Source organism: Mus musculus, chromosome 10 (assembly GCF_000001635.26).
Source record: "Mus musculus strain C57BL/6J chromosome 10, GRCm38.p6 C57BL/6J".
In the NCBI taxonomy this organism is placed as follows: Eukaryota; Metazoa; Chordata; class Mammalia; order Rodentia; family Muridae; genus Mus; species Mus musculus.
This window is the reverse complement of record NC_000076.6, coordinates 127,701,520-127,721,219: the sequence shown is the minus strand read 5'-3', so window position 1 is coordinate 127,721,219 and position 19,700 is coordinate 127,701,520. Positions and strand designations below refer to the sequence as shown.

The 19,700-nt window shown below is 52.1% G+C and overlaps 1 protein-coding gene across 3 annotated transcripts; it reads right to left on the bottom strand.

The window, feature by feature from the left end:
- Positions 1-279: 279 nt before the first annotated feature.
- Positions 280-17,784, bottom strand: Myo1a (myosin IA). 3 transcript variants are annotated; one of them, XM_006513860.4, is made up of 28 exons: positions 17,520-17,784; positions 15,851-15,996; positions 15,639-15,754; positions 15,302-15,396; positions 14,296-14,400; positions 14,047-14,093; positions 13,803-13,866; positions 13,504-13,602; positions 10,967-11,070; positions 10,699-10,846; positions 10,224-10,342; positions 10,050-10,136; positions 8,571-8,636; positions 8,353-8,457; positions 7,437-7,499; positions 7,035-7,235; positions 6,668-6,894; positions 6,139-6,339; positions 5,877-5,970; positions 5,439-5,588; positions 5,275-5,343; positions 4,858-4,932; positions 2,574-2,708; positions 1,863-1,969; positions 1,455-1,587; positions 1,200-1,352; positions 940-1,067; positions 280-627 (listed from the first exon to the last, which is right to left on the bottom strand). In XM_006513860.4, exons 2-28 carry the CDS (start codon positions 15,962-15,964, stop codon positions 501-503), a joined length of 3,132 nt encoding a protein of 1,043 aa, XP_006513923.1. In that variant the 5' UTR covers positions 15,965-15,996; positions 17,520-17,784; the 3' UTR covers positions 280-500. The 3 variants fall into 3 exon arrangements, with proteins under 3 accessions (XP_006513923.1, XP_006513922.1, NP_001074688.1); XM_006513859.4 differs by having other exon boundaries at positions 15,851-15,983; positions 17,520-17,783; NM_001081219.2 differs by lacking the exon at positions 17,520-17,784 and having other exon boundaries at positions 15,851-15,964.
- Between the last annotated feature and the right edge of the window lie 1,916 nt (positions 17,785-19,700).

Below are 19,700 nucleotides of genomic sequence, written 5' to 3'. Positions count from 1 at the left end.
CTTGGGTGGTCCCTCCAGGGACACATTTAATGAATCAGCTTGTTGGCCACCTGCGACCTGAGCCCTATCCCAGACTTCTGCACCCCCACCCCAGTATCTCTAAACTCAGCCAGAGCTCAGCCGGTCAAGGAGGCCAGAGACAATTCTCCTTCTTTTCCTTATTGTCTGTATTATCTGGCTCCCGGGAGCATAAGGGACGCATGGCATGGGCAATGGGGGTGGAGGGTCCGAGTACAACTCTGTAAAAGTCAAGGAATGGAAGAAATAAATACGCATATGTATCTGAGCAAGGAAAGAAGGAAACGATTTATTAATGGGCAGACGGGCTGAAGCTGGGAGGATGCTGCATTTGGGTAAGAATTCTAGAAAGGTCTAGGGAACAGAAGGGCCATCTTCAAGGGTTCTTCATCTCTGAGTCCCACCTCACGGTCAGAAGAGTGAGACACTACGAAGTTCTGCTCCAGAGGAAGAAACTGCACCTCCAGGAGGCCCCAACCTCCTCACCGCACAGTCACCTCCATGGCATTACTCCCCTTCTTCTTGCAAATCAGTTTTCTGTTCCCACCCCCCTCGGGGCCCTGGATAACCTTGACAGCCACACTGCCCTCCTTGAACCTCACTGAGAACCTGGAGGGAAAAGAGACAGAGAAACCCAAGCTAGTACCTCCGTCCTCGGTGCCTGCCTCCTCTCCCTGGAGCAAACACACACTATACCCCCACTCATCTGATGACTCAAAACCTGAGAGAACTTGGTGCATCGAGTCCAGCCGGGGGTGGGGGGTGTGGCGGGGGAAGACCTGGATAACACTGAGACAAATCCTGGGCCCTGCCCTGGCTCTGTCTGCCTCGATTTCTGAGTGCACGAATTTCCCGGTCACAATGACCAGTATTCTGGTCGCCTGTCCCCAGCTGCCCCTCATCTCCAGCCCATGGCCTTACTTCTCAGTCACAGTGACAGAGAGCTGCCTCTGTGTGGCATCCAACACTGCTTGGTACATTTTTGTCAGCAGTTCAACCACATGGTCGCTCACTAGCAGGATGTCCCCCTTGGAGACTGCCGATGACATCTTAGGAAAAGGGGAGGGGGATTAATAGAGATTAATGCTGCCCATAGTGAGAAATTTAGTTCTAGCATATCCAGCCCACCTCAGCCCCAGGATGCCCACTCCACAGAGACCCCACCTAGGCAGCTCAAATACCTCACTCAGATGCAAGCTAAAGAGCCCGTCCTGGAGGCTGCTGACTGACACCCCAGCCACATCCTCCAGTCCTATGACAATCTGGGCCTGGGACTTCTTCGCATCCGTGAGAATCACGTGCCCCTTGGTCAGGAGGAGAATCCGCGCCGATGTCTAGAGAGGAGATGGGAGAGTGACGACAGGCATTGTCACCCAGTCCCACCACCGGGCAAAGCCTCCGCAGGTGGGCCTCTGTGGGCTGCAGTAGTTCTTCACCTTGCCATTGCCACGGTTGACCTTCTTCACGGTGTCTGCCACCAGGACAGGCCCCTCCTCCCTGCCCTTCAGTCTCTGCAGCTTGGGGTTCCCTTGCAGCCCGATGTAATCACCACGGAACGGGATAGGCACACTGAGGACACGTGAGAGGTGCACCATGTAAACAAACCCTTCCTGAGGGTCCTGCTCTTGTACCACATCTTATTTTAGAGATCCAGAGACGTGGTCCAGGATCCATCAGAAGAGAACTACAGTGTGGCGCGCACGCGAGCACGCATGTGCACTGGGTCAGCGCCATCAAGGAGGGCACAGCTTGGTATCTCCAGTCCTCCCAGGCAACTCTGCTGTGAGTTCAAGCTCAAGAGGTGCCACGTGACAAAAATGGCTACAGCATTTGGAGGCCCTCACCTCTGGGGGTAGGAAGCCTTCTTGCCCTTAAACAGTTCACTGGCACAGAGCTTTTCCCGCAGTGTCTGCACCTGCTTCGGGGACAGCTGATCTCGGAACTTCTTGCACTGTGAGGAGGAGAAATCTCAGATCGTGGAGGCGATCTTACTCTCCAGGGAAAGATCGAGGAAAGGAGGCAGGAGGACAGGAGGGGAGGAGAGAGCTGGAGGGGAAATGACAAGGACACAGGAAAGGGCCTGGAGGACTAGTGTGGAACACGGAGGGAAGAGAGGTATTGAAGAGAGAGTAGACACCAGTGAATACAAGCGCTGTGAGAGCATGTTGCCAGCGCACAGGACCAGGCTTAGCCTAGGTGGGCATCCCACAGTATTTTCTGAATGAAGACTGGATGGCATTATAGCGTGACGTGAACTTAGTCATGAATGTTATGTGGTTCCCACTTGCAGGAGTTTCCCACAGTGGTGAGCTTCATTGAAATGGAAAGTAAACTATAGGCTATGGAGAAAGAGGTCAGGACCAAGGAACAAAGAGCAGAGGTCTGGGTGGTGGAGTGACCTTGCACCAACCTGGATTCGCTTGTTGCCAACGGTCCAACACTTAGAAACAGAACGTAATTTATGTATATTTTACCACACTAATGAAAAAATGAATCCGGAGGAAAAATGGGGGGGGGGGGCACGAGAGAGACGGGAGGGGCCTCGAAAACTCCACCTTCCACTGGTAGAAGAGGCGCTGCAGCTCCTGATTGGCTGTGTTGAAGCACCTGTAAGGGGCGGCTGGCCATGTGTTGTCCAACACTTTGGTGGATGGCAAATTCTTCTTCAGATTCAAGAGGAATTTCTGTGCCTGGGTTGAAAGCAGAGCGTTAGGAATGGAAACCTGAGAAGATCTGCCCAGGCAGGCCTGGGGCCCTGCGGCTCAAAAGGACAGTGCCCTGGTGAGAGGGGGAAACAGAGCTAAGGAGGCGGGACAGACTTGCCTCCTGAGTCTCTGTGGGTGTGCACTGTGCTCCGGGGATGGGAGTTAGGAGCGTGGGAAGCAGTAGGATAGGAGGGCTGACCATAGGGAGTGAGGTGGGCACTCCCAACCCAAAGCTAGTCTCTATATATTATCCTCTGGCTTTCTCTTCTCTCAGGTTACAGTGACCTACAGTTGGGTTGGTGTGTGTGTTGGTTATTGGATAGACAAATCAGTGGTGCCTGATACCCTCAAAGTCATTCAGAGCCCTCCACTTGGAGCCCAGGGTCATGTACCAGAAGCCCCTGGACTCCCACTATTCCAGCCAGCAAGGTTCCTTGGGACAGCCCCCATCTCTGCTTTGTACCCTCAAGGTTAATGGCACTCCACTTGCTCCTTGCTGATCTGATAGCTCAGCTCTGACCACAGGGATTCTGTCCAACCTGGGAGCCATAGCCTGAAGCCTCCCCAGATGCCCCAGTATCTTCCACATTATCCTCCCAGCCAGTGAGGAGCTGCAGCGTGCTTGCTTTCTCTAGATCTTCAGTGTCTAAGCCTTCCTAGAGCCATGGGCTGTCCACGGCATGCCCCACCTCACCTGGCCTGAGTCTTAGCTTTTTAACCTAACTGGGGGAAGTGGAGGGCCTGCAGACCAGCGTTGTTAGACGCCTTAGAGGTGAGCACAGAGAGCGCGGCACATTGTCAGTGTCCAGAAGAGGCACCATGGCTAAGGCCCACGGCAAAGTGTCAGCAGCACTGACAGTCTGTGACCGGAATTCTTGGAGTGTGATTTATTGAACCACACGGCTCCTGGGTTGACATTCAGCAGGTGAAAGGAATGTTGAAAGAAGGGAGATAAGAGCAAAACCAGATAGCAGGCCTCAGGTGTCTAGTGGGGAGGGACAGGACACGGTGGAGCCAGCCCAACAGGCCAGGGTAGCATGGGGCCAAGGAGGAGGGGGAAGCGGAGGCAGAGGGTACCACAAGGCCTCAGCTTCAGAGCTCCCACTCGTCCCTAGCCACACAGCCCAGGCTTTAGTATGACACACAGGAGTTCCAAATGAGGGCACTTCATGATCAACTGAGCATTCCTGGCGGGGGTCCTAAGAACTAACAAATCCACTCACCTGAGGTCAGCTACCCCTTCCTGCAGTCCTCACCCTGGGGCTAATGCCACCATGTCCCCTCCTGTCTGGCCTTTCCCAATGCTTCACTGGGGTCCTGTCTCCCTGTGGCTTTCCCAATATCCTCTCAGAAATGCCGCCACTATCTGGCAGACATCCTGCGGGAAGCCACCCACAGCTGGAGGCCTCCTTCTGTCAGTTCCTTCCAGAGATGCCCCTCTTCACTTGCCTGGGGCTTCAGAGGAGATAGGAGGAAGATGTGATTCCTTCCACCTCAAAATGGCTAAGCTAGTTAATTTTGCGTGTCCTCAGTCCACTTCTTGAGAAGGCTAGACCCGGCAGATCTCTCGCCAGGTCTGTGACTAAGGCTCAGGTGAACTCCTCACCACAGGAGACAGACAGCATCTCCCTGAGCTAAGCGATGTCTGATGTGACTCCAGCCACGGACATCTGAGTTTGCTCCCATGGAGTGAAGAAGCTCCAAGGAAAGCTCACAACCACCCCCCTCCCCCAAGACAGCCCCAATTCCTCTGCCCTACCCCACCCCCCCTCCTCCCCCAAGATGACCCCAACTCCTCTACCCTACCCCACCCCCTCCTCCCCCAAGACGACCCCAACACCTCTGCCCCACCCTACCCCCCTCCTCCCCCAAAATGGCCCCAAATCCTCTGCCCCACCCCACCCCCCTTCTCCCTCAAGATGGCCCCAACTCCTCTGCCCCACCCCACCCCCTCCTCCCCCAAGACGACCCCAACTCCTCTGCCCTACCCCACCCCCTCCCCCAAGACGACCCCAACTTCTCTGCCCCACCCCAGCCCCCTCCCCAAGACAACCCCAACTCCTCCACCCCACCCCCCTCCTCCCCCAAGATGGCCCCAACTCCTCTGCCCCACTCCCACCTTAACCCCACTTACCATGCTCTGGTAGATAAAATTTGCCAAGGTGAGGGCAGCACCTGACCGGAAGTATTTTCGATAGTTCTTGCGGGCCTATCGGGGACGGGGACGTGTGAGGAAGAAGTCAGCATGAAAACAGCCTAGGAGAGGTTCTACTATTTTGTTTTCAACCAAAGTACAGAGTCAGAAAAACAAACAAACAAATAACAAAGGGCTGAGATTATAACTGGGAAACGATATGAAGCCGCCCACAGCTAAGGGCAGAAGCACCCCCAGACCTACAGGCTGGTCTCATGGATGCGCACCCCTAGCCAGAGCAGGGGGATGGTCCCAGTGTCCCAGAGTGGCCCTGGGGGGGGCCTTTCTCACGGCACGGCACGGGGGCTAACCTGGCCAAAGCCTTGTGTGGGCAGGGACCCTGCTGCCTTCCCTTACCCTCCAGCCCCTCACGAAAGCCTGGATCAGCAGCACTGACGACCGTATCTTCCCATAGTGCTTCTTTTGCTGTAGGGGGCACACACGGGCACGGTTAGGGAAAGCCACACGTGTGCCCAGCAACAGGAGTGGTGGCTGACGTGGTGCTTAGGAAGTGGGAGCACCTTGTTGCCCCGAAACCAAGCCGAGATGAGGATTTGGCTCTTCCGCATCTGCTGGTAGTGGGTCCGACAGCGCCAGCCGCGGTAGACCTTCTGTATGAGGGTGGCCAGCTGCTGAAGCCTCAGGCGCCTTTGTTCTTCCAGGTAGAAAAGCTGGGGGGAGATGGGGGAGAGGGGCTTGTTCTCGCTTGCACTACATTGAATGCACCCCACTACAGGCTTCCCAGCGAACACCTTCCATGGTCAGTGTCTACTCTAGCAGGCCTACAGTGAGCCCCTAACTTAGGGCAGACAATGTCCAGCACTCAGTTCCCAGGGTGGCGCCCTTCCTCGGGCACCATCCGGTCCTGTACTGAATGCTGCCTTCCTCTTTCTCAGGTGAGCTTATCGCAGCTCCACATTCCACCCCCACCACATGCAGCAGCACACGTCCTGACTCACAGTTTTGGGGCTTCTGATGAAGATCTTTGTCTTCCCGTAGGCCAGCTCCTCTGAGGACAAAGTCAGAGACCCGAGTACCTTCTCCACACCTTCCCTACAGGGGCAGATGGGGAGAGCTGCAGAAGGGTGTGTCAGGGCAGAGTCCTCTCCACATCCCCCTTATCCCTCTGCAGCCCTGTTGAAGAGAAACGTCATTTCCCCCAAGAACCCATCCACCTGCTTCAGCAGATTTATTCGGTCCCTTCTCCCTACTGGGTCTTACCGATCATCCCCATTCCAGCGAGGCCAGGTGCTCCGGCTCAGCAATCGGTACCTTTCCAGGAAAGGCTTATAGCCCTGGCGGAAGGCATAGCCAGCCCTGCGCACCCGAACATTCTCCAGCAGCCCCAGGTATCGCGCCTGGACCATAACCATCTCTGAGGTGAACCTGCCTTTCTGCTGCTGGTCATTGGGCTTTATGCACCTGGTCAGGAAGTCGGGGAACACAGGAGGCTCAGGAGTGGACACCTTGCCAGTGGAACGGCTCTGATCTCCACATGCCTACTTCCCACAACTCCCAGAGGTGGACATCTCAACAGAAGTGAAAGGAGACCCTCTAGCCTTCCAGTCTCACTCTCCTCTGATGCCACTCTGTCGGCCACTGGATGCTCAACTCCTCATCTGGTCCTGTTTCCCCGGGGGACAGAGCCTCTAAAAACCCTGTTCCAAAGACTCCCCAACACGGACATGCTCTACCGTGCACGGCCCCCAGTCTACATGGAGGCATGTTCACGGTGTGTCCAGCTTTTCACCTGATGTAGTTGGGGTTCTTAGAATACAGGTTCTTCATGAGTACAGCCACCGAATTCTTAAACTGGGTCCCGGCAGTCGGGGGTCGTTTGAGAGACGCTTCCTTGGGGTTCCCCTCTGGAAACAAGGACTTCAGGAGGGGATGCTGGGCCTTCCACATTGTCTGGGATAGGTCTCGGAAGAGTAGGTCGTTATTCTTGTCGATGAAGCCGGTCACGTTGTAGGTCACCTGCAGAGGAGCGGGTGTGGGTTCAGACCCTACGGCTACCTTCTGGCACTCGGACCCACCAGTTTCCCTGAGAAAGTACCTCAGGTCTCATTTCCATACTGGCCACTGCCCGTGGCTCCCACGAAGCCCCACCACATCACCTTGCCCGCGTAGTGGCTGATGCGGAAGCAGCTGAGGCCCATGGTGCGGTCGTACTGGCGCTGGGCATTCTGGGAGACTTTACTCTCGTAGTGACTGTGCTTAGAGAAGAGCTGGTTCAGCTTCGCTAAGAAGGTGGAGTCACTAACCACCCCGGGTCTCAGGCACTCCTCGTCCAGCATGGCCAGGATACCTCGCTGACTCTAGGCCAAGGGAACAGAGTCCGTTTAACCTTGACCTGGTCCTTCACAATGTCCACAGATTTACTGGTGTCCCCTCAACCCACTCGAATCCCTTTCCCTCTTGAAAGGGGAGAGAGGGGGGGAGGGAAACTGGGGGGTGGGGTGGGGATTCTCAGGCAGTCTGGAAAGGGCGGACCCCGGGGTGAGAAAACAGCCGCTCACATGTTCAATGAGGTTACAGATGATGCCGTTGTCAAAGTATTCCACCTTTGTCCACGGTATGCCCTGGGAGGGAGACATCAGTTACAGAAACAAGTCCCAGGACATCTTTAAAGACCCCACCAGACCCAGACTCCCTTAGCCTATCCTACAAAGGAACTGTAAAAAGGCCTCTCACTCAGAAAGGTCTTGGCGTCATTCAGTTTACAACTCATTCCTCCCAAGTTGCTGGAGGAAAAAAAAAAAAAAATCCGTGACACAACTTTTTAAAAGTTGTATTTGCAGCCATGTTGCCTGAAGCCCTGCTGTGGAGGCCAGTTCTTGAACTCACAGGGACTGTCTCCGGGTTTGTGAGACACTCGGCCGCTCACACTTGGAAGTGGACTGGCTTAATCAGAGAGCTTTTCTAACACCTAGCCATGGGACACAGGGGTTTACACTGAGTCAGAGAAAGGGTGTGAGGGTTGGGAGCTGCAGGGTGCCACTGATGAGCAAATCTGGATGCTGCTGTTCTAATGACCGACCCAGCGCCGGGGAAGGCAACAGAGTCTGACATGTTAGAGACAGGAGTTGTGGAGGGTGCCAAAGCCCAGAGGAAATGTCCCTTCTCAATCTGTCCCTGTCTGTCACCAGCCAAGCATAGCTGTCACTTTGCTCTTGTCAGGACACAAACACATTTCTGTCCATCTGTCCCCAGTCTGGGCTAGCCTGGAGTGCAAGGCTGAGGACAGGGAAGGTTGGAAGGAAGCACGGAGTTGGGGTAACTCAGTACTGCTGAATGCTCAGCTGCGAGAGAGAGAGACATTTTGTCCTTGTGTTCCCATCTGGGGACAATGAGAGGGAAATTGTGATCAAGGAGAAAGGCATGCATCTGGAAGTCCTTAGCAGGGCGAGCAGGGCGAGCAGGGGCTCCGCTCACTTCTCTCTTGTATTCCTCCTGTTCTTCCTTCAGGGTCAGTTCTATGAACACCTGCTGTAGCCTCTCATTGCAGTAGTTGATCACGAACTGCTCAAAGCTGTTATCCTGCATGTAAGGAGGGGGGGCTCACTTCAGGTCCTCCTCCCCCACCCACCCACCGTGAGCCTGTCCCCCTAGACGGGGATGCAGGACACTGAGGTTATCTGGTGCCCTCTCACCTCCAATATCTCAAAGCCGTAGATATCCAGGACCCCCATAACCTTCTTCTTCTCCCCAGTGCCCACCTGAAGGAGAGGGAGGGGCAAGTATGAGGAATGGCTCACTGCGTGAACCAGTTAGTTAGCTGGGATTAGAGTGGGAACAAACAGAATTATAGTATGCTCGACCAAGCTGGAGGAGAACTTCGGTGTCTCCCTTCTTCACCCTGCACTCACTGCAGGGCAAGCCAAGGAAAAGAGGGAAGATACAAACAGATTCCACGATGCTCCCCATAATATGCACGAGGAAGGCATTAAGATGCTCTTAGGACTGTGTTTCTCACACTCCTAATGCAGCGATCCTTTAACATGGTTCCTCACGCCGTAGTGACCCCCACCCTCACAGTTATGCTCATTGCTACTTCATAAGTGTAATTTTGCTAGTTATGAATTATAATGTAGATGTCTGTGTTTTCCAGTGGTCTTAGGAGACCCCTGTGAATGGGCTGTTGTCTCGACCCACACACAGGTTTTGGCCATCCCTTACATTTTAACATTTTGTAAAAGAAAATCCCATGCCATTTATTACATCATCTGATTAGTTCCAGTGTGGAGAGGAGAAAAAATGCAAACCTTAGAAGAAAAAAAAAAAAAAACATTTACACCAGCCAAGATCTAAGTCTCACCTAACCCCGGGGCCTTTCCGCGTGCCTTCCCCACAGACGACACATAAGTGATTGAGCAGCAACGGTTTTACTGTAGCTCAGTAGCGAAGCCATGCTTAGCACGAGAGAGACCCTGTGTGCTTCCCCCCACACCAAAGCAAAAATAAATATTCATTTATTAACTGCTGAGCCACTTCACCAGCCCTCTGTTCCTTTTTACGGCAGGATGACACAGCTACAGAGATAGATCACATTTTGTTTATCTAGTTGTAATCTGATGAATATGGGTCACTTTCATTTTTTACTATTAATAATTTAGTTATGTATTCACTCACTTTGTATCAGTTTGTAGAGTCAAGGTCTCACAGAGCCCAGGATGGCCTGGGAATCACTATTCAGCTCAAGTTGGCCAGAGCTTCCTGTTCCCCCAGCAGCTTTGTTTGGTTTGTTTTGTGTTGTTTGTTTGTTTTGTCTATCATGCATAACATTTCTACAAATGTTTGTGTGCAGCATTCTCTTGAATATATGCCAAGGTGTGGACTGCTGAATCATACGGCAAGCATGTGCATTCTATTCTGCAGTAAGCGCTGTGAAGCAGGCAGACATTCACGGGCGTTAGTGGCTGTTGCCAAATCAGGAGCCCGAGCCTCAGTCTCTGAGAAGGTGAAGGACCAGTGAATAACTGGATCAGACAGAGAGACTCGAACTCCTAGAAGGAGCTGTGCCTGCCTTCCTCTTCATGACCGTCCTACCAGGCATGTCAGAGAGCAGCCAGAGGGAGAAGGTGAAGAGGGCCTTGGGAAAGCTCAATGATTAAGCCAGTCCACTTCCTTACCTTGATGCTCTCGTTGATGCGTTTCACTATCCAGTCGAAGAGGCGGCTGTAAATATTCTTTGCCAGGGCATCCCGAGCATATTGAGCCTGGGGCGGGAGGGAGGGGGACACAGTCTCATTACTGTGACAGCCACAGAACAGTCTCAAAGTCAGCTTTTTCAGGAGGGCTCTTACCTGTGTGACATTCAGCACCGTGACCACCTTCTCTTTGCCTGTCTCCATAGTTCTTGAGCACAGCGCTCTCTCTAGTTCCGTAGAGTTCAAGCCCATCATCTCCCCAATCTCCTGAATACCTAGAGGGACAGAGAAGTACAACGTGGGGGCAGGGGAGAAGGCTCATCTCAGTGGAGGAGGGGTTGACCATCAAAGCTGGGCAAGTCACTGCAGTTGACCCAGGAGGAGTTGGGCAAACTGCAGATCAGATTTCCCCCACGTCTCAGCAGATTCAGCTAAGGTTCTGAACGTCTCAGACCGGAGCCTAATTTGTTTTCAGAAGCTCATTCTGAAGTGCTTCAGTAGAGTGATCAGCGAGCCTCACTGGAGGAGGCGCAGGAGTCGGCTACGGGCCAGGCTGGTCATGTTGGACGTGGTTCACAAACTGGACTGAGGGTAGGAGACTCATGGCGGGCTCCGGGAAGATAGCACCAACCTTTCCCATCACAGATGCCACTGGCTGGGATCCCATTGGCCTGGAACTCGTCTGTCAGCTTCACGTTCCCCAGCTTCAGCACCAGGGCTGTCACCTCCAGCACTTGTCTAATTTCCTCCTCTGAGAAGCCAATCACTGACATCGCATGCTTGGGAAGAGAGCGAAAGTCAAGCTGAGCTAGTGGGGCTGTGGCCCAGGGCCTCCACTCACAAGTCCTAGGCTCAGAGGATGGCCTGGGGGCCCAAGCCTGTCCACGCTGGACACTCACCTGCACAGCCCTGAAGTTGGAGGCGTCGTCCATACCGTTCACCTTGGACACCTCCCCATTCAGGTAGCCGTATACACTCGTGTCCTCCTCAAGCTTTAGGGCCTCTGGGCGTACAGAGAGAAGGTAGGGCCGAATGTTAGCACCTGCTCTCTAGAATGCATCAGCCTGGCACCTCATGACCCTTGCCCCTGGTCATGACTTAGGCTCATCCCTTGCCTTCTTTGGTTGGGGATAACATACTCCTACAATGATAAACGAATTTTTAAAGTGTTTTGTTGTTGTTGTTGTTGTTGTTGTTGTTGTTGTTGTTGTTGTTTTGTTTTGTTTTGTTTTGTTTTATTTAGGGTTCGGTGTTCATATCTGTTAGAGAATTCCACGAGAGTCTCACTGATTTTTATCTCCATCCTCAGGGTTCTAAACAATGAAAACAACTGAACAAATCCTCTCTCCTGCTCTGGCAAGAAGCTGAGGGAAGAAAAAACCATACGTGTGTGCCCCCAGCCTCACCGTCCCCTGCTGTGTCAACATAGCAGTCTGCTTCCCAACCCTAACACTGCCCCCCACCCACCCAGAAGGTTTTCGCCAATGCTGGCTGCTGAGCTAAATGGCTTTCTCGTGTTCCCCTGTGATAAGTGAGAATGTCCCGGCTCGCGTCAGAAGAGCTAGGTTTTGATTTTTTTTTTTCCTTTCTTCCCCAAAAATGAATGATTTGTGTGTTGGAATTGCTTCTCATTGACATGTTACCTGGCTGGAAAACAAGGTTTTTATTTTCACTTTCATAAATGAACCAAGGAAATGTCCCAAGCTGTTTACTAAGATAGGAAGGCTTGGACTGATCATAGACCAGAGGTATGCATGTCAATTATATTTTGTGCAAACGATCAGAGAATCTGAGTAGTGAACCTCAAATGATTTCAGTGGCAGCTCCCTCTAGCACGCAGATTCTGAAATCAGCACTTACTAAGGGTGGGAAGCTGGAGAGAGAATGAATCAGAAAGCTCAGGTCTAATGAAACCAGGGAGATTCACCCAGACGCAACTTAAACTAACAGGCATGGACCCAGCCAGAATAAAAGCATGGTGCTTGTGAGTCAGACAAATTGGACAGCATTAAGGCCATTAAGCCAAGAAGGGGAGACTAAGACCTATGCAGCAGTCTGCTGAAGCACAAAGATTTCAAGGAGTGGGAGGAAAAAAGTTATGCAAAAGTCAAGCACAGAATAACAAGGAATCTAAGAGACAGCTCCTGCTGGGCAGTGATGGTGCACGCCTTTAATCCCAGCACTTGGGAGGCAGAGGCAGGAGGATTTCTGAGTTTGAGGCCAGCCTGATCTACAGAGTGAGTTCCAGGACAGCCAGGGCTACACAGAGAAACCCTGTCTCAAAAAAAGAAAAAAGTGTGTGTGTGTATGTGTGTATGTGTGTGTGTGTGTGTGTGTGTGTGTGTGTGTGAGAGAGAGAGAGAGAGAGAGAGAGAGAGAGAGGGAGGGAGAGAGAGAGAGAGAGAGAAGAGAGCGCTCCTTAGGAGCTGGAAATCTACACGGTTAATTCCCCCAGCTAGAGGAGAGGGTTTTGAGAGGCAAAACTCTGTTTTGAGAGCCAAGTGCCCCCACACCCTCAGTGTGTTCACCCAGAGCCACCTCTGGCCAGTCTAGTTTTCAGGCTGCTGAGAACTCTTTCCCAGAACAGTCAAGGAGATCCATGCTATCCACTCCCATGGCTATCTGCACAGGCTTAGTGGCCCCAACTATAATGCACGGAAGCATGTCTGCTCGAACACCTGCCAACCCTTTGTCTGCTCTCGCACCTGCCAGCCCTACAGCACTGGGTGAGTTCTTTGATCGTACTCTGCTGTCACTCAGTCCTAATGCAATGCATGATCAGGAGATGGTGGATGGATGGATGGATGGGTGGGTGGATGGGTGGATGGATGGAAGCTCTATAGAGCTGTCTGAGAAAAGAAAACCGGAATACTGCCAGGCCGCGGTGACACATGCCTTTAATCCCAGTACTAGAGAAGCAAAGGCAGGCAGATCTCTGTGAGTTCAAGGCTAGCCTGGTCTGCAAAGCTAGTTCCAGGACATCCAGGGATACACAAGAAAAAAAAAAACAAACAAAAGAAGAATAAAAAAAGAAAACCAGGGAAGACCCTAGGTGAGGTAGGCGTATAAACCCAGGCACTGTCGCTGAAGATCTTAGAAGTTCTCAAACGCTCACCTATCCTGCCCGCTTTTCTGTAACTGTCAACAGAAGGAGGAAGGAAGGTAGCTGGGAATGAATGTCCCAGGCCTGATATTAGCTTGGAGAGAGAGGAAGCAGACTGGGCATAGGGCCAAGGGCGGCAAGGACACAAGGAAGGCGATCTCTGACCTTGAACCAGCAAAGAAGAGAGCAGAGCCACTAGGGGACTAGTTCTCAACCCTGAGCCATAAGGCTCTGGGTGGGAAATGTAGGGAGTAGACATGGTGAGGCGGCTTGAGAGAAAGAGGGTCTCTGGTGATAAGGGCAGGGTTGGGGGTGCCCAGGAAGACCACATACTCAGCAGCTGTGCGTCTGCTCCAGCCAGCAGTTGATAGAAGATATGGAAATTCCTCTCCCCTTTGAGTTGCTTCACCACTCGGGACTTCTCAAGCAGATCTGGGAGGGAGTTAGGATGCATCCATCTGAAAGCCCAGGGGACTCTCAGCAGATCCCTCCCATTCTGCCCCAAGCCCCAGAGTTCCTAAGAGTTGGGGAGTTTCCTGAAACCTAACAATGCTCTTGCCTGCAGGAGCAGATGGGCATAAAGGGACAGAAGTGGAGAGTGTTGGTGAGGCTTATGAGAGGGGGACACATACAGTTGGTGATGACACCGCCCAGGGGGGACCCTTTGAAGTCAAACTCGATGTCCATGTACTTTCCCTGCATGGAGAGACCAGAGAAAGCCTTGGCTGTCTTTCTCCCCCAACACACACACCTGTGGGAGAGCTTTGTTCTGCCCTTCTTACTTTCAGTCCCACCTCCGAGTTCTTCCTGCCCACCCCACCCCACCCCACCCCCACACCCGCCCCATACTCCTCCGGGGCAGATGTGTTCACTCACAAATCGAGAGGAGTTGTTATTGCGGATGGTCTTGGCATTGCCAAATGCTGTGGACGGGAAGAAAGAGAAAGTGAGGGGCCGAAGCTCCCAAGAGTTGGAGCCCAGAGGAGGAAAGACCTGAGGGCACAGCTCCTTCCAGTCTGCTGACCAATGGTAGCTTTTATGCTGAAGGGAAACCACAATTTTGGAAGAGGGTCTACTAAGGCTAAGGGACTCTGGGGATAAAGAGAGTAGAGAGTAGCGGCTCACCTTCCAGCACTGGGTTTGACTGAAGCAGCTGCTCCTTCACAGAGTTCACCTGCTCTCCTTTCCCACAGACAGCAGCCACGTAGGACATCACTAGCTTACTCGCCTCTGTGCAGGAGAAACTCTGAGTGAGTCAGGACACTCCCCCTCCCCCTCCCCCTCCCACCGTTAACTATCAGAGTCCTTGACCAGGACACAACCGCTTCTACCTCCTTAACTATCACAGAGTCCCCAGCCAGGGCACGCTCACTCCCATCCCATTTAGCTCTGACACCACATCACTAACAGTAAGAAAAACAGGGACTGGGCTGGAGTGGTTAAGAACACTTGCTGCTCTGTGTGTGTGCACGCAAATGTATGTGTGTGAGTGTGCGTGTGCGTGTGCACTTGGTTTTTGGAGATGTTGTCTCTGGGTAGCCCTGGCTGTCCTGGGACTTGCTCTGTAGACCAGCCTGGCCTCAAACTCAGAGATCCTCCTGCTGCTGCCTCCTGAGTGCTGGGACTGAGGGCATGCACAAATAGAGTGCTGGGACTGAGGGCATGCACAAATAGAGTGCTGGGACTGAGGGCATGCACAAATAGAGTGCTGGGACTGAGGGCATGCACAAATAGAGTGCTGGGACTGAGGGCATGCACAAATAGAGTGCTGGGACTGAGGGCATGCACAAATACTGCCATGTGTTACTTGAGGCTCTTGTAGAAGACCTAGGTTCAGTTCCCAGCACCCACATTGGGTGGCTCAAAACCACCTGCAACTCCAGTTCCAGAGGATCTGACAGCCTCTTTTGCCTTCTGCAGGTACCCGCATGTCTGTGGTGCAAATATATACACACACTCAGTCATATACATATAGACAGAAAAAATGTAAAAATCCTAAAAAAGAAAATAAGGAAGAAAAACCAGAGAGGAAGTAATGGGGACAGAGGACAGGGACAGGCCTGGCTTGGAGAGATAAGGAGGTGACTCCAGACACCATCTCTGGTCTCTCCCAAGCCTTGAGCCTCCTCACCAGTCTTGCCAGCTCCACTCTCGCCTGTGATGAGGATACACTGGTCCCGGTCCCGATCCTTCAGTGACTGGTAGGCCACATTTGCCAAAGCATAGCTTGTGGGAAGGAAGTGGTCAGTGGTCAATGTGAGGCCAGCCCAAGGGCATCATCTTCCAATCCTTAGCGCTGGGTTCATCCACCCTCCCCGTGTGATCCAGATCAGACAAGAACTGAGTCTAGGAAGGATTCTCAGGGGAAGAGGGATGCTGGAGGAGCTCCTTTGGGGAAAGACCGGGGAGGGGGAGAGGAGGATGCTTCATGGACATTTGTCAGCCCTCCTCTGGTTCCCTTTACTCACATGTGAGGCTTCAGCTCATAGAAAGTATAGTCCCGGTATTTGGCAATGAACTCTGGTCCATAGATGGGAAGCTGCTCGTAGGGGTTCATTGAGATCACCACATTCCCAATGTATGTCTGGGGTCAGAAGGAGGGTGAGACAGATGAGCCTGGCAGGAGGAATACTGGAACCCCCTGGGTACCCCCACAGCCTGGCTCCCATGGCAAGCTCACATAAATCTCTTTGTTTTCATAACGGAGTTGGAGGTTCTTGATCAGAGACTCCTCATCTAGGGGCTCCAGGAGGATGAGGTCTTCCACCCCCACGGGACCTTCCAGGAGAGGCATGCCAAGAGGCTAGAGGGTCCTAGGAGTGAACACTGTAAATTGCTGCTGATGGCTCAGCTTAAGAGTTAAGTCATGGTGGGAGGGCAAGGAGGCATAAGGGCCTACAGGAGAGCCCTCTGACTAGAAGGGTCTCTGGACCAACCTGGCCATCCAGGGAGGTGGAGGAACCCGGGGTAGAGGGTGAGATGGGCATCAGATAGGACTACCTCTGTCTGCCCACCTGAGGGGAAGGGGAGCAGAATTGTGCTTAAAGGAGAAAGCTGGAAGAAGGGTGAGCCAAGCTTTGTTCTGCAGCCAGGTATTCAAGGTGCTCTCCCTCCTCCCTCCTGAGGGGGGCGCTCTCTCTGGCCCCTTGCTCCAGTGCTTATATCCAACCCCTGTCTCAGTCACCTAATCCCTCTACAATTCCCATCTCCAAGAGGTCTCTCTTTCTTGCCATTACCACAGTGACTTCATTTTTAGATGTTGGATAAAGTGATGAGATCAGCAATGTAAACAAAAGGTCAGAGCTGCCCGTGGAAAATGGGAGTGGGTAGGCTTTCTCAACTGTGAGGTCTCTCATTATCTCCCCTGCTTCCGTCTTTAGTTGTAAAATCTTCACAGTTTATACCATACCTATCATCTTCTGGCATGGACTTTGCCCAAAGAGACACACCCCATTTTTTAGTAGCTGGTGGGAGTGGGGAAGGAGAGTGCTCCAGGGAGGACTCTGAGGGTTGGGGGCAGGGAGAGCTGGGCTGGGCCACATGCTGCAAGCATGTGGCAGGTGTTCCTGCAGGAAATAAAAGCTCTCCTCAAGCAGACTGAGTGGGCAGGGCAGCAGAAGTAGTACAATGGTCAGTGCCACTCCCTAGAAGGAGTACAACACATTCCCTCACTCTCTGGCTTCTCTGAACCTAGGGGAAGAACGAGAACAGCATACAGGGCAAGGAAGGCATCCAGGCTTCTTTCTCCTTCATTTTGTTTCCCCAAGCTCCAGTAACTTCCTAAATACCTAGGGCACCACATGAATACTGATGATAGCAGTCTCTAGAAAACACGCAGTGTTCATCACAGGACAGACAGAGCTCTAAACACTGTAACTTGACAGTTATAATAGCCCATGAAGTGGATAGTACTATTAGCCCATATTTCTCAGATTAAAGGCAAGTAGCCATCCGAGGTGGCTTATGCCTGTAATCACAGTATTCAGGAGGCCAAGGCAGGAGGATTGCCATAAGTTTGAGATCAACCTGGGCTGCACAATGAACCACAGACCAGCCTGAAGTACAAAGTAAGATCCAGTCTTTGTCTGTCTCTCCCACCTGCGTGTGCGAGTACACATCACATGCGTGCACACATGAGAGCACACACACACACACACATACACACACACACACAGAGTCTTTGAAGCAACCTGGCAGGGAAGGGTGTGAAGCAGAGGTAGGGTATAGGAACACAGCTTTGAGTTTGAATTGAGAGGAGTACAAGTATGATTATCTGAAGGTGAGAAAGGAAAAAAAGAAACAGATCCCAGAAGGAGCACCCCAAGGTGACAGGGCAGGGCAGGACTTACCCAACAGTAGAAACAAGGGCGTACTTCGGTGCCCCTTGGAGAATGGGGGTGGGGAGCAAGTCCCAGTCTGATGGGAAGGGTATGAGCCACAGATTCCAAAGATGGAGCAGCGGCTTAGTTAGCAGGAGCTGTCCATGGTGTCAAAGATGTCTTCAGTCTGACCTTCCTCTGTGCTGCTCTTCTCCACCCCGGCTCCCTGTGCCACTCAGGCCAGAAGAGGCCAGAGAGATGGCTGCTCAGCACAAAGTCCAGGGCTGTTCCTGCTGAGGGTGTGGCTCCCTTAACCCTTCACAAGCTCCTGAAGCATAGACTCCCTGCATTTAGGGGAAGCCTATCTGCCTGGCTTTGACTGAGGGCTCCAATAGAGAAGAGTCCATGCCCCACTGTTCCAAGTATTTGGAAATAAGAACACAAGGAACGGAACTTGTATCTAAGGAAAAGATTTTCCAAGAAAGAAATAGTCATGGGTGGAAGCAGGCTTGTGCAGGTGTAGGGGTGTGTGTGTGCGTGTGTGTGTGTGTGTGTGTGTGTGTGTGTGTGTGTGTGTGTACACTCAGATCACCTGGAAGGCTAAGTGACAAAATCCCAAACCCCGTCCACTTGCCTCCCCTCGAATGACACATCATCATACCGACCCACACACTGAATTCAGAGGTGTGACTCCTTTCATCTGCCTGGACATCCGTTTCACCGCATGCCAGCCTCCACCCCCCAACCCCGTCCCTGTGAGTTAGGCCACACAGAAGCTCCCTTCAGTCAATAACAGAAGCAGACACCAAACTCATGTGACAGCTGTTCTCTTACTTCCACAGCCGGCACATGAGGGACAATGAGCGAGACACACTTCCTGATCTTCTTAGAAAGACTGCAGCCTACATTCCGAGACTTCTAATTTTAATAATGTCTCAGCAGTAGGACAACAAATAAGACCCCATGATATTTTCTGGGTTTAGCCTAGCAGAAAATGGTTCTGCCAGTCAGGTAAAAGCTTATAAAACCAAATTTCCCAAACATGCCTTCATCCACCCAGGAAAATCCTTAAACATCATGGCCCTCTGCCTGAGGCATGCACAGGGAAAATTAGATAGTTTTATCACTTAACTAACATTGAGACTCAATATTCCAACTCTCAGCCTCTGCTGCTTGGTTCAATGTCCGAGCTCTATGCTCTCACAGAAGCACTCCACACGCGCCTGGTCCATCAGCAGTTCCATTTTCAACCTGCCCTTACATAATTTATTGATTTACTGTGTCTATTTGAAGGGAGAGAGCAAGGAAAGAAAGCTGAACAGAAGTGATATCAAAATATAATCCCCTATTACAGGGGTGGGGCAGTAATGGCGTCAGAGCCGGGGTGACTGCTAATCCCACAGACCCAGAGTAGGAACCAGGACCACACCCACAGAAACCTCCACAACTGGCACTAGAACCTGGGTCTTATGTTCCCATGGCTAGGAGTCTGCAGCCACTTAGAGCTTGTCTTTCTCTAACCATTGACTCATGAGTGCCTCCTGCATGCTTTAAATTAGGTTTTAAAACTGTATATCTCGAGCCACGGACTGTGCGGATCTGCCTAGAACCCACAATGGGCTCCTTTATACCTAGAGGTGTGAATCTATGAGCGAAAACAAGGGAAGTCAGTGGCTGGGTGTGGTGGTGTACACTTTTAATCGTGGTACTGGGAAGGCAGACTGGTGGATCCCGCTGGAGTTTGAAGCCAGTCTGTTTTGCATACGGAGCTCCAGGCCAGCCAGTGCTGCATAGTAAAACCCTGCCCCTCATCCTACAAAACAAAAACTCAGACAGACCTGACAAAAAAACCTAACAAGTGGGTGACTCTGGGTTTACAATGACCCTGGGATTTCAAAGCCAGCCACACTGGAGTACCAGGGGCAGGTACAGCATGAGCTACTTTCCAAACTAGGGTGAAGCAATCCAGCTACTAGTTTACTCCTCTACAAGGTGACACCTAAAATGACCTTCCTTTGACTTGGACCTACTTCAGGGATATGGCTCAGCTGTTAGCATGTGGTTAGCACAGAGTCCCTGAATGTGATCCCTAAACCTGAAATCAGAAACAAGTCTACCCCATAATGGATGAAGAGGAACTTGATGAGCTTCAGGAGTGTTTCATCATGATGTGGTGGCAGTCGTGGTGGGTTTATGGAAGGGATTCTGCCA

Bases quoted from the DNA above. Each gene is read 5' to 3' on its own strand.
- Myo1a (XM_006513860.4), bottom strand. From the start codon at position 15,964: ATGCCTCTCCTGGAAGGTCCCGTGGGGGTGGAAGACCTCATCCTCCTG. The intron at 6,340-6,667 runs GTGAAAAGCTGG...CTTCCTGACCAG, and splicing joins AAGAACCCCAACTACATCAG to GTGCATAAAGCCCAATGACC. The intron at 628-939 runs GTAAGGCCATGG...TTTTCCCTCCAG, and splicing joins TCTGTCACTGTGACTGAGAA to GTTCTCAGTGAGGTTCAAGG.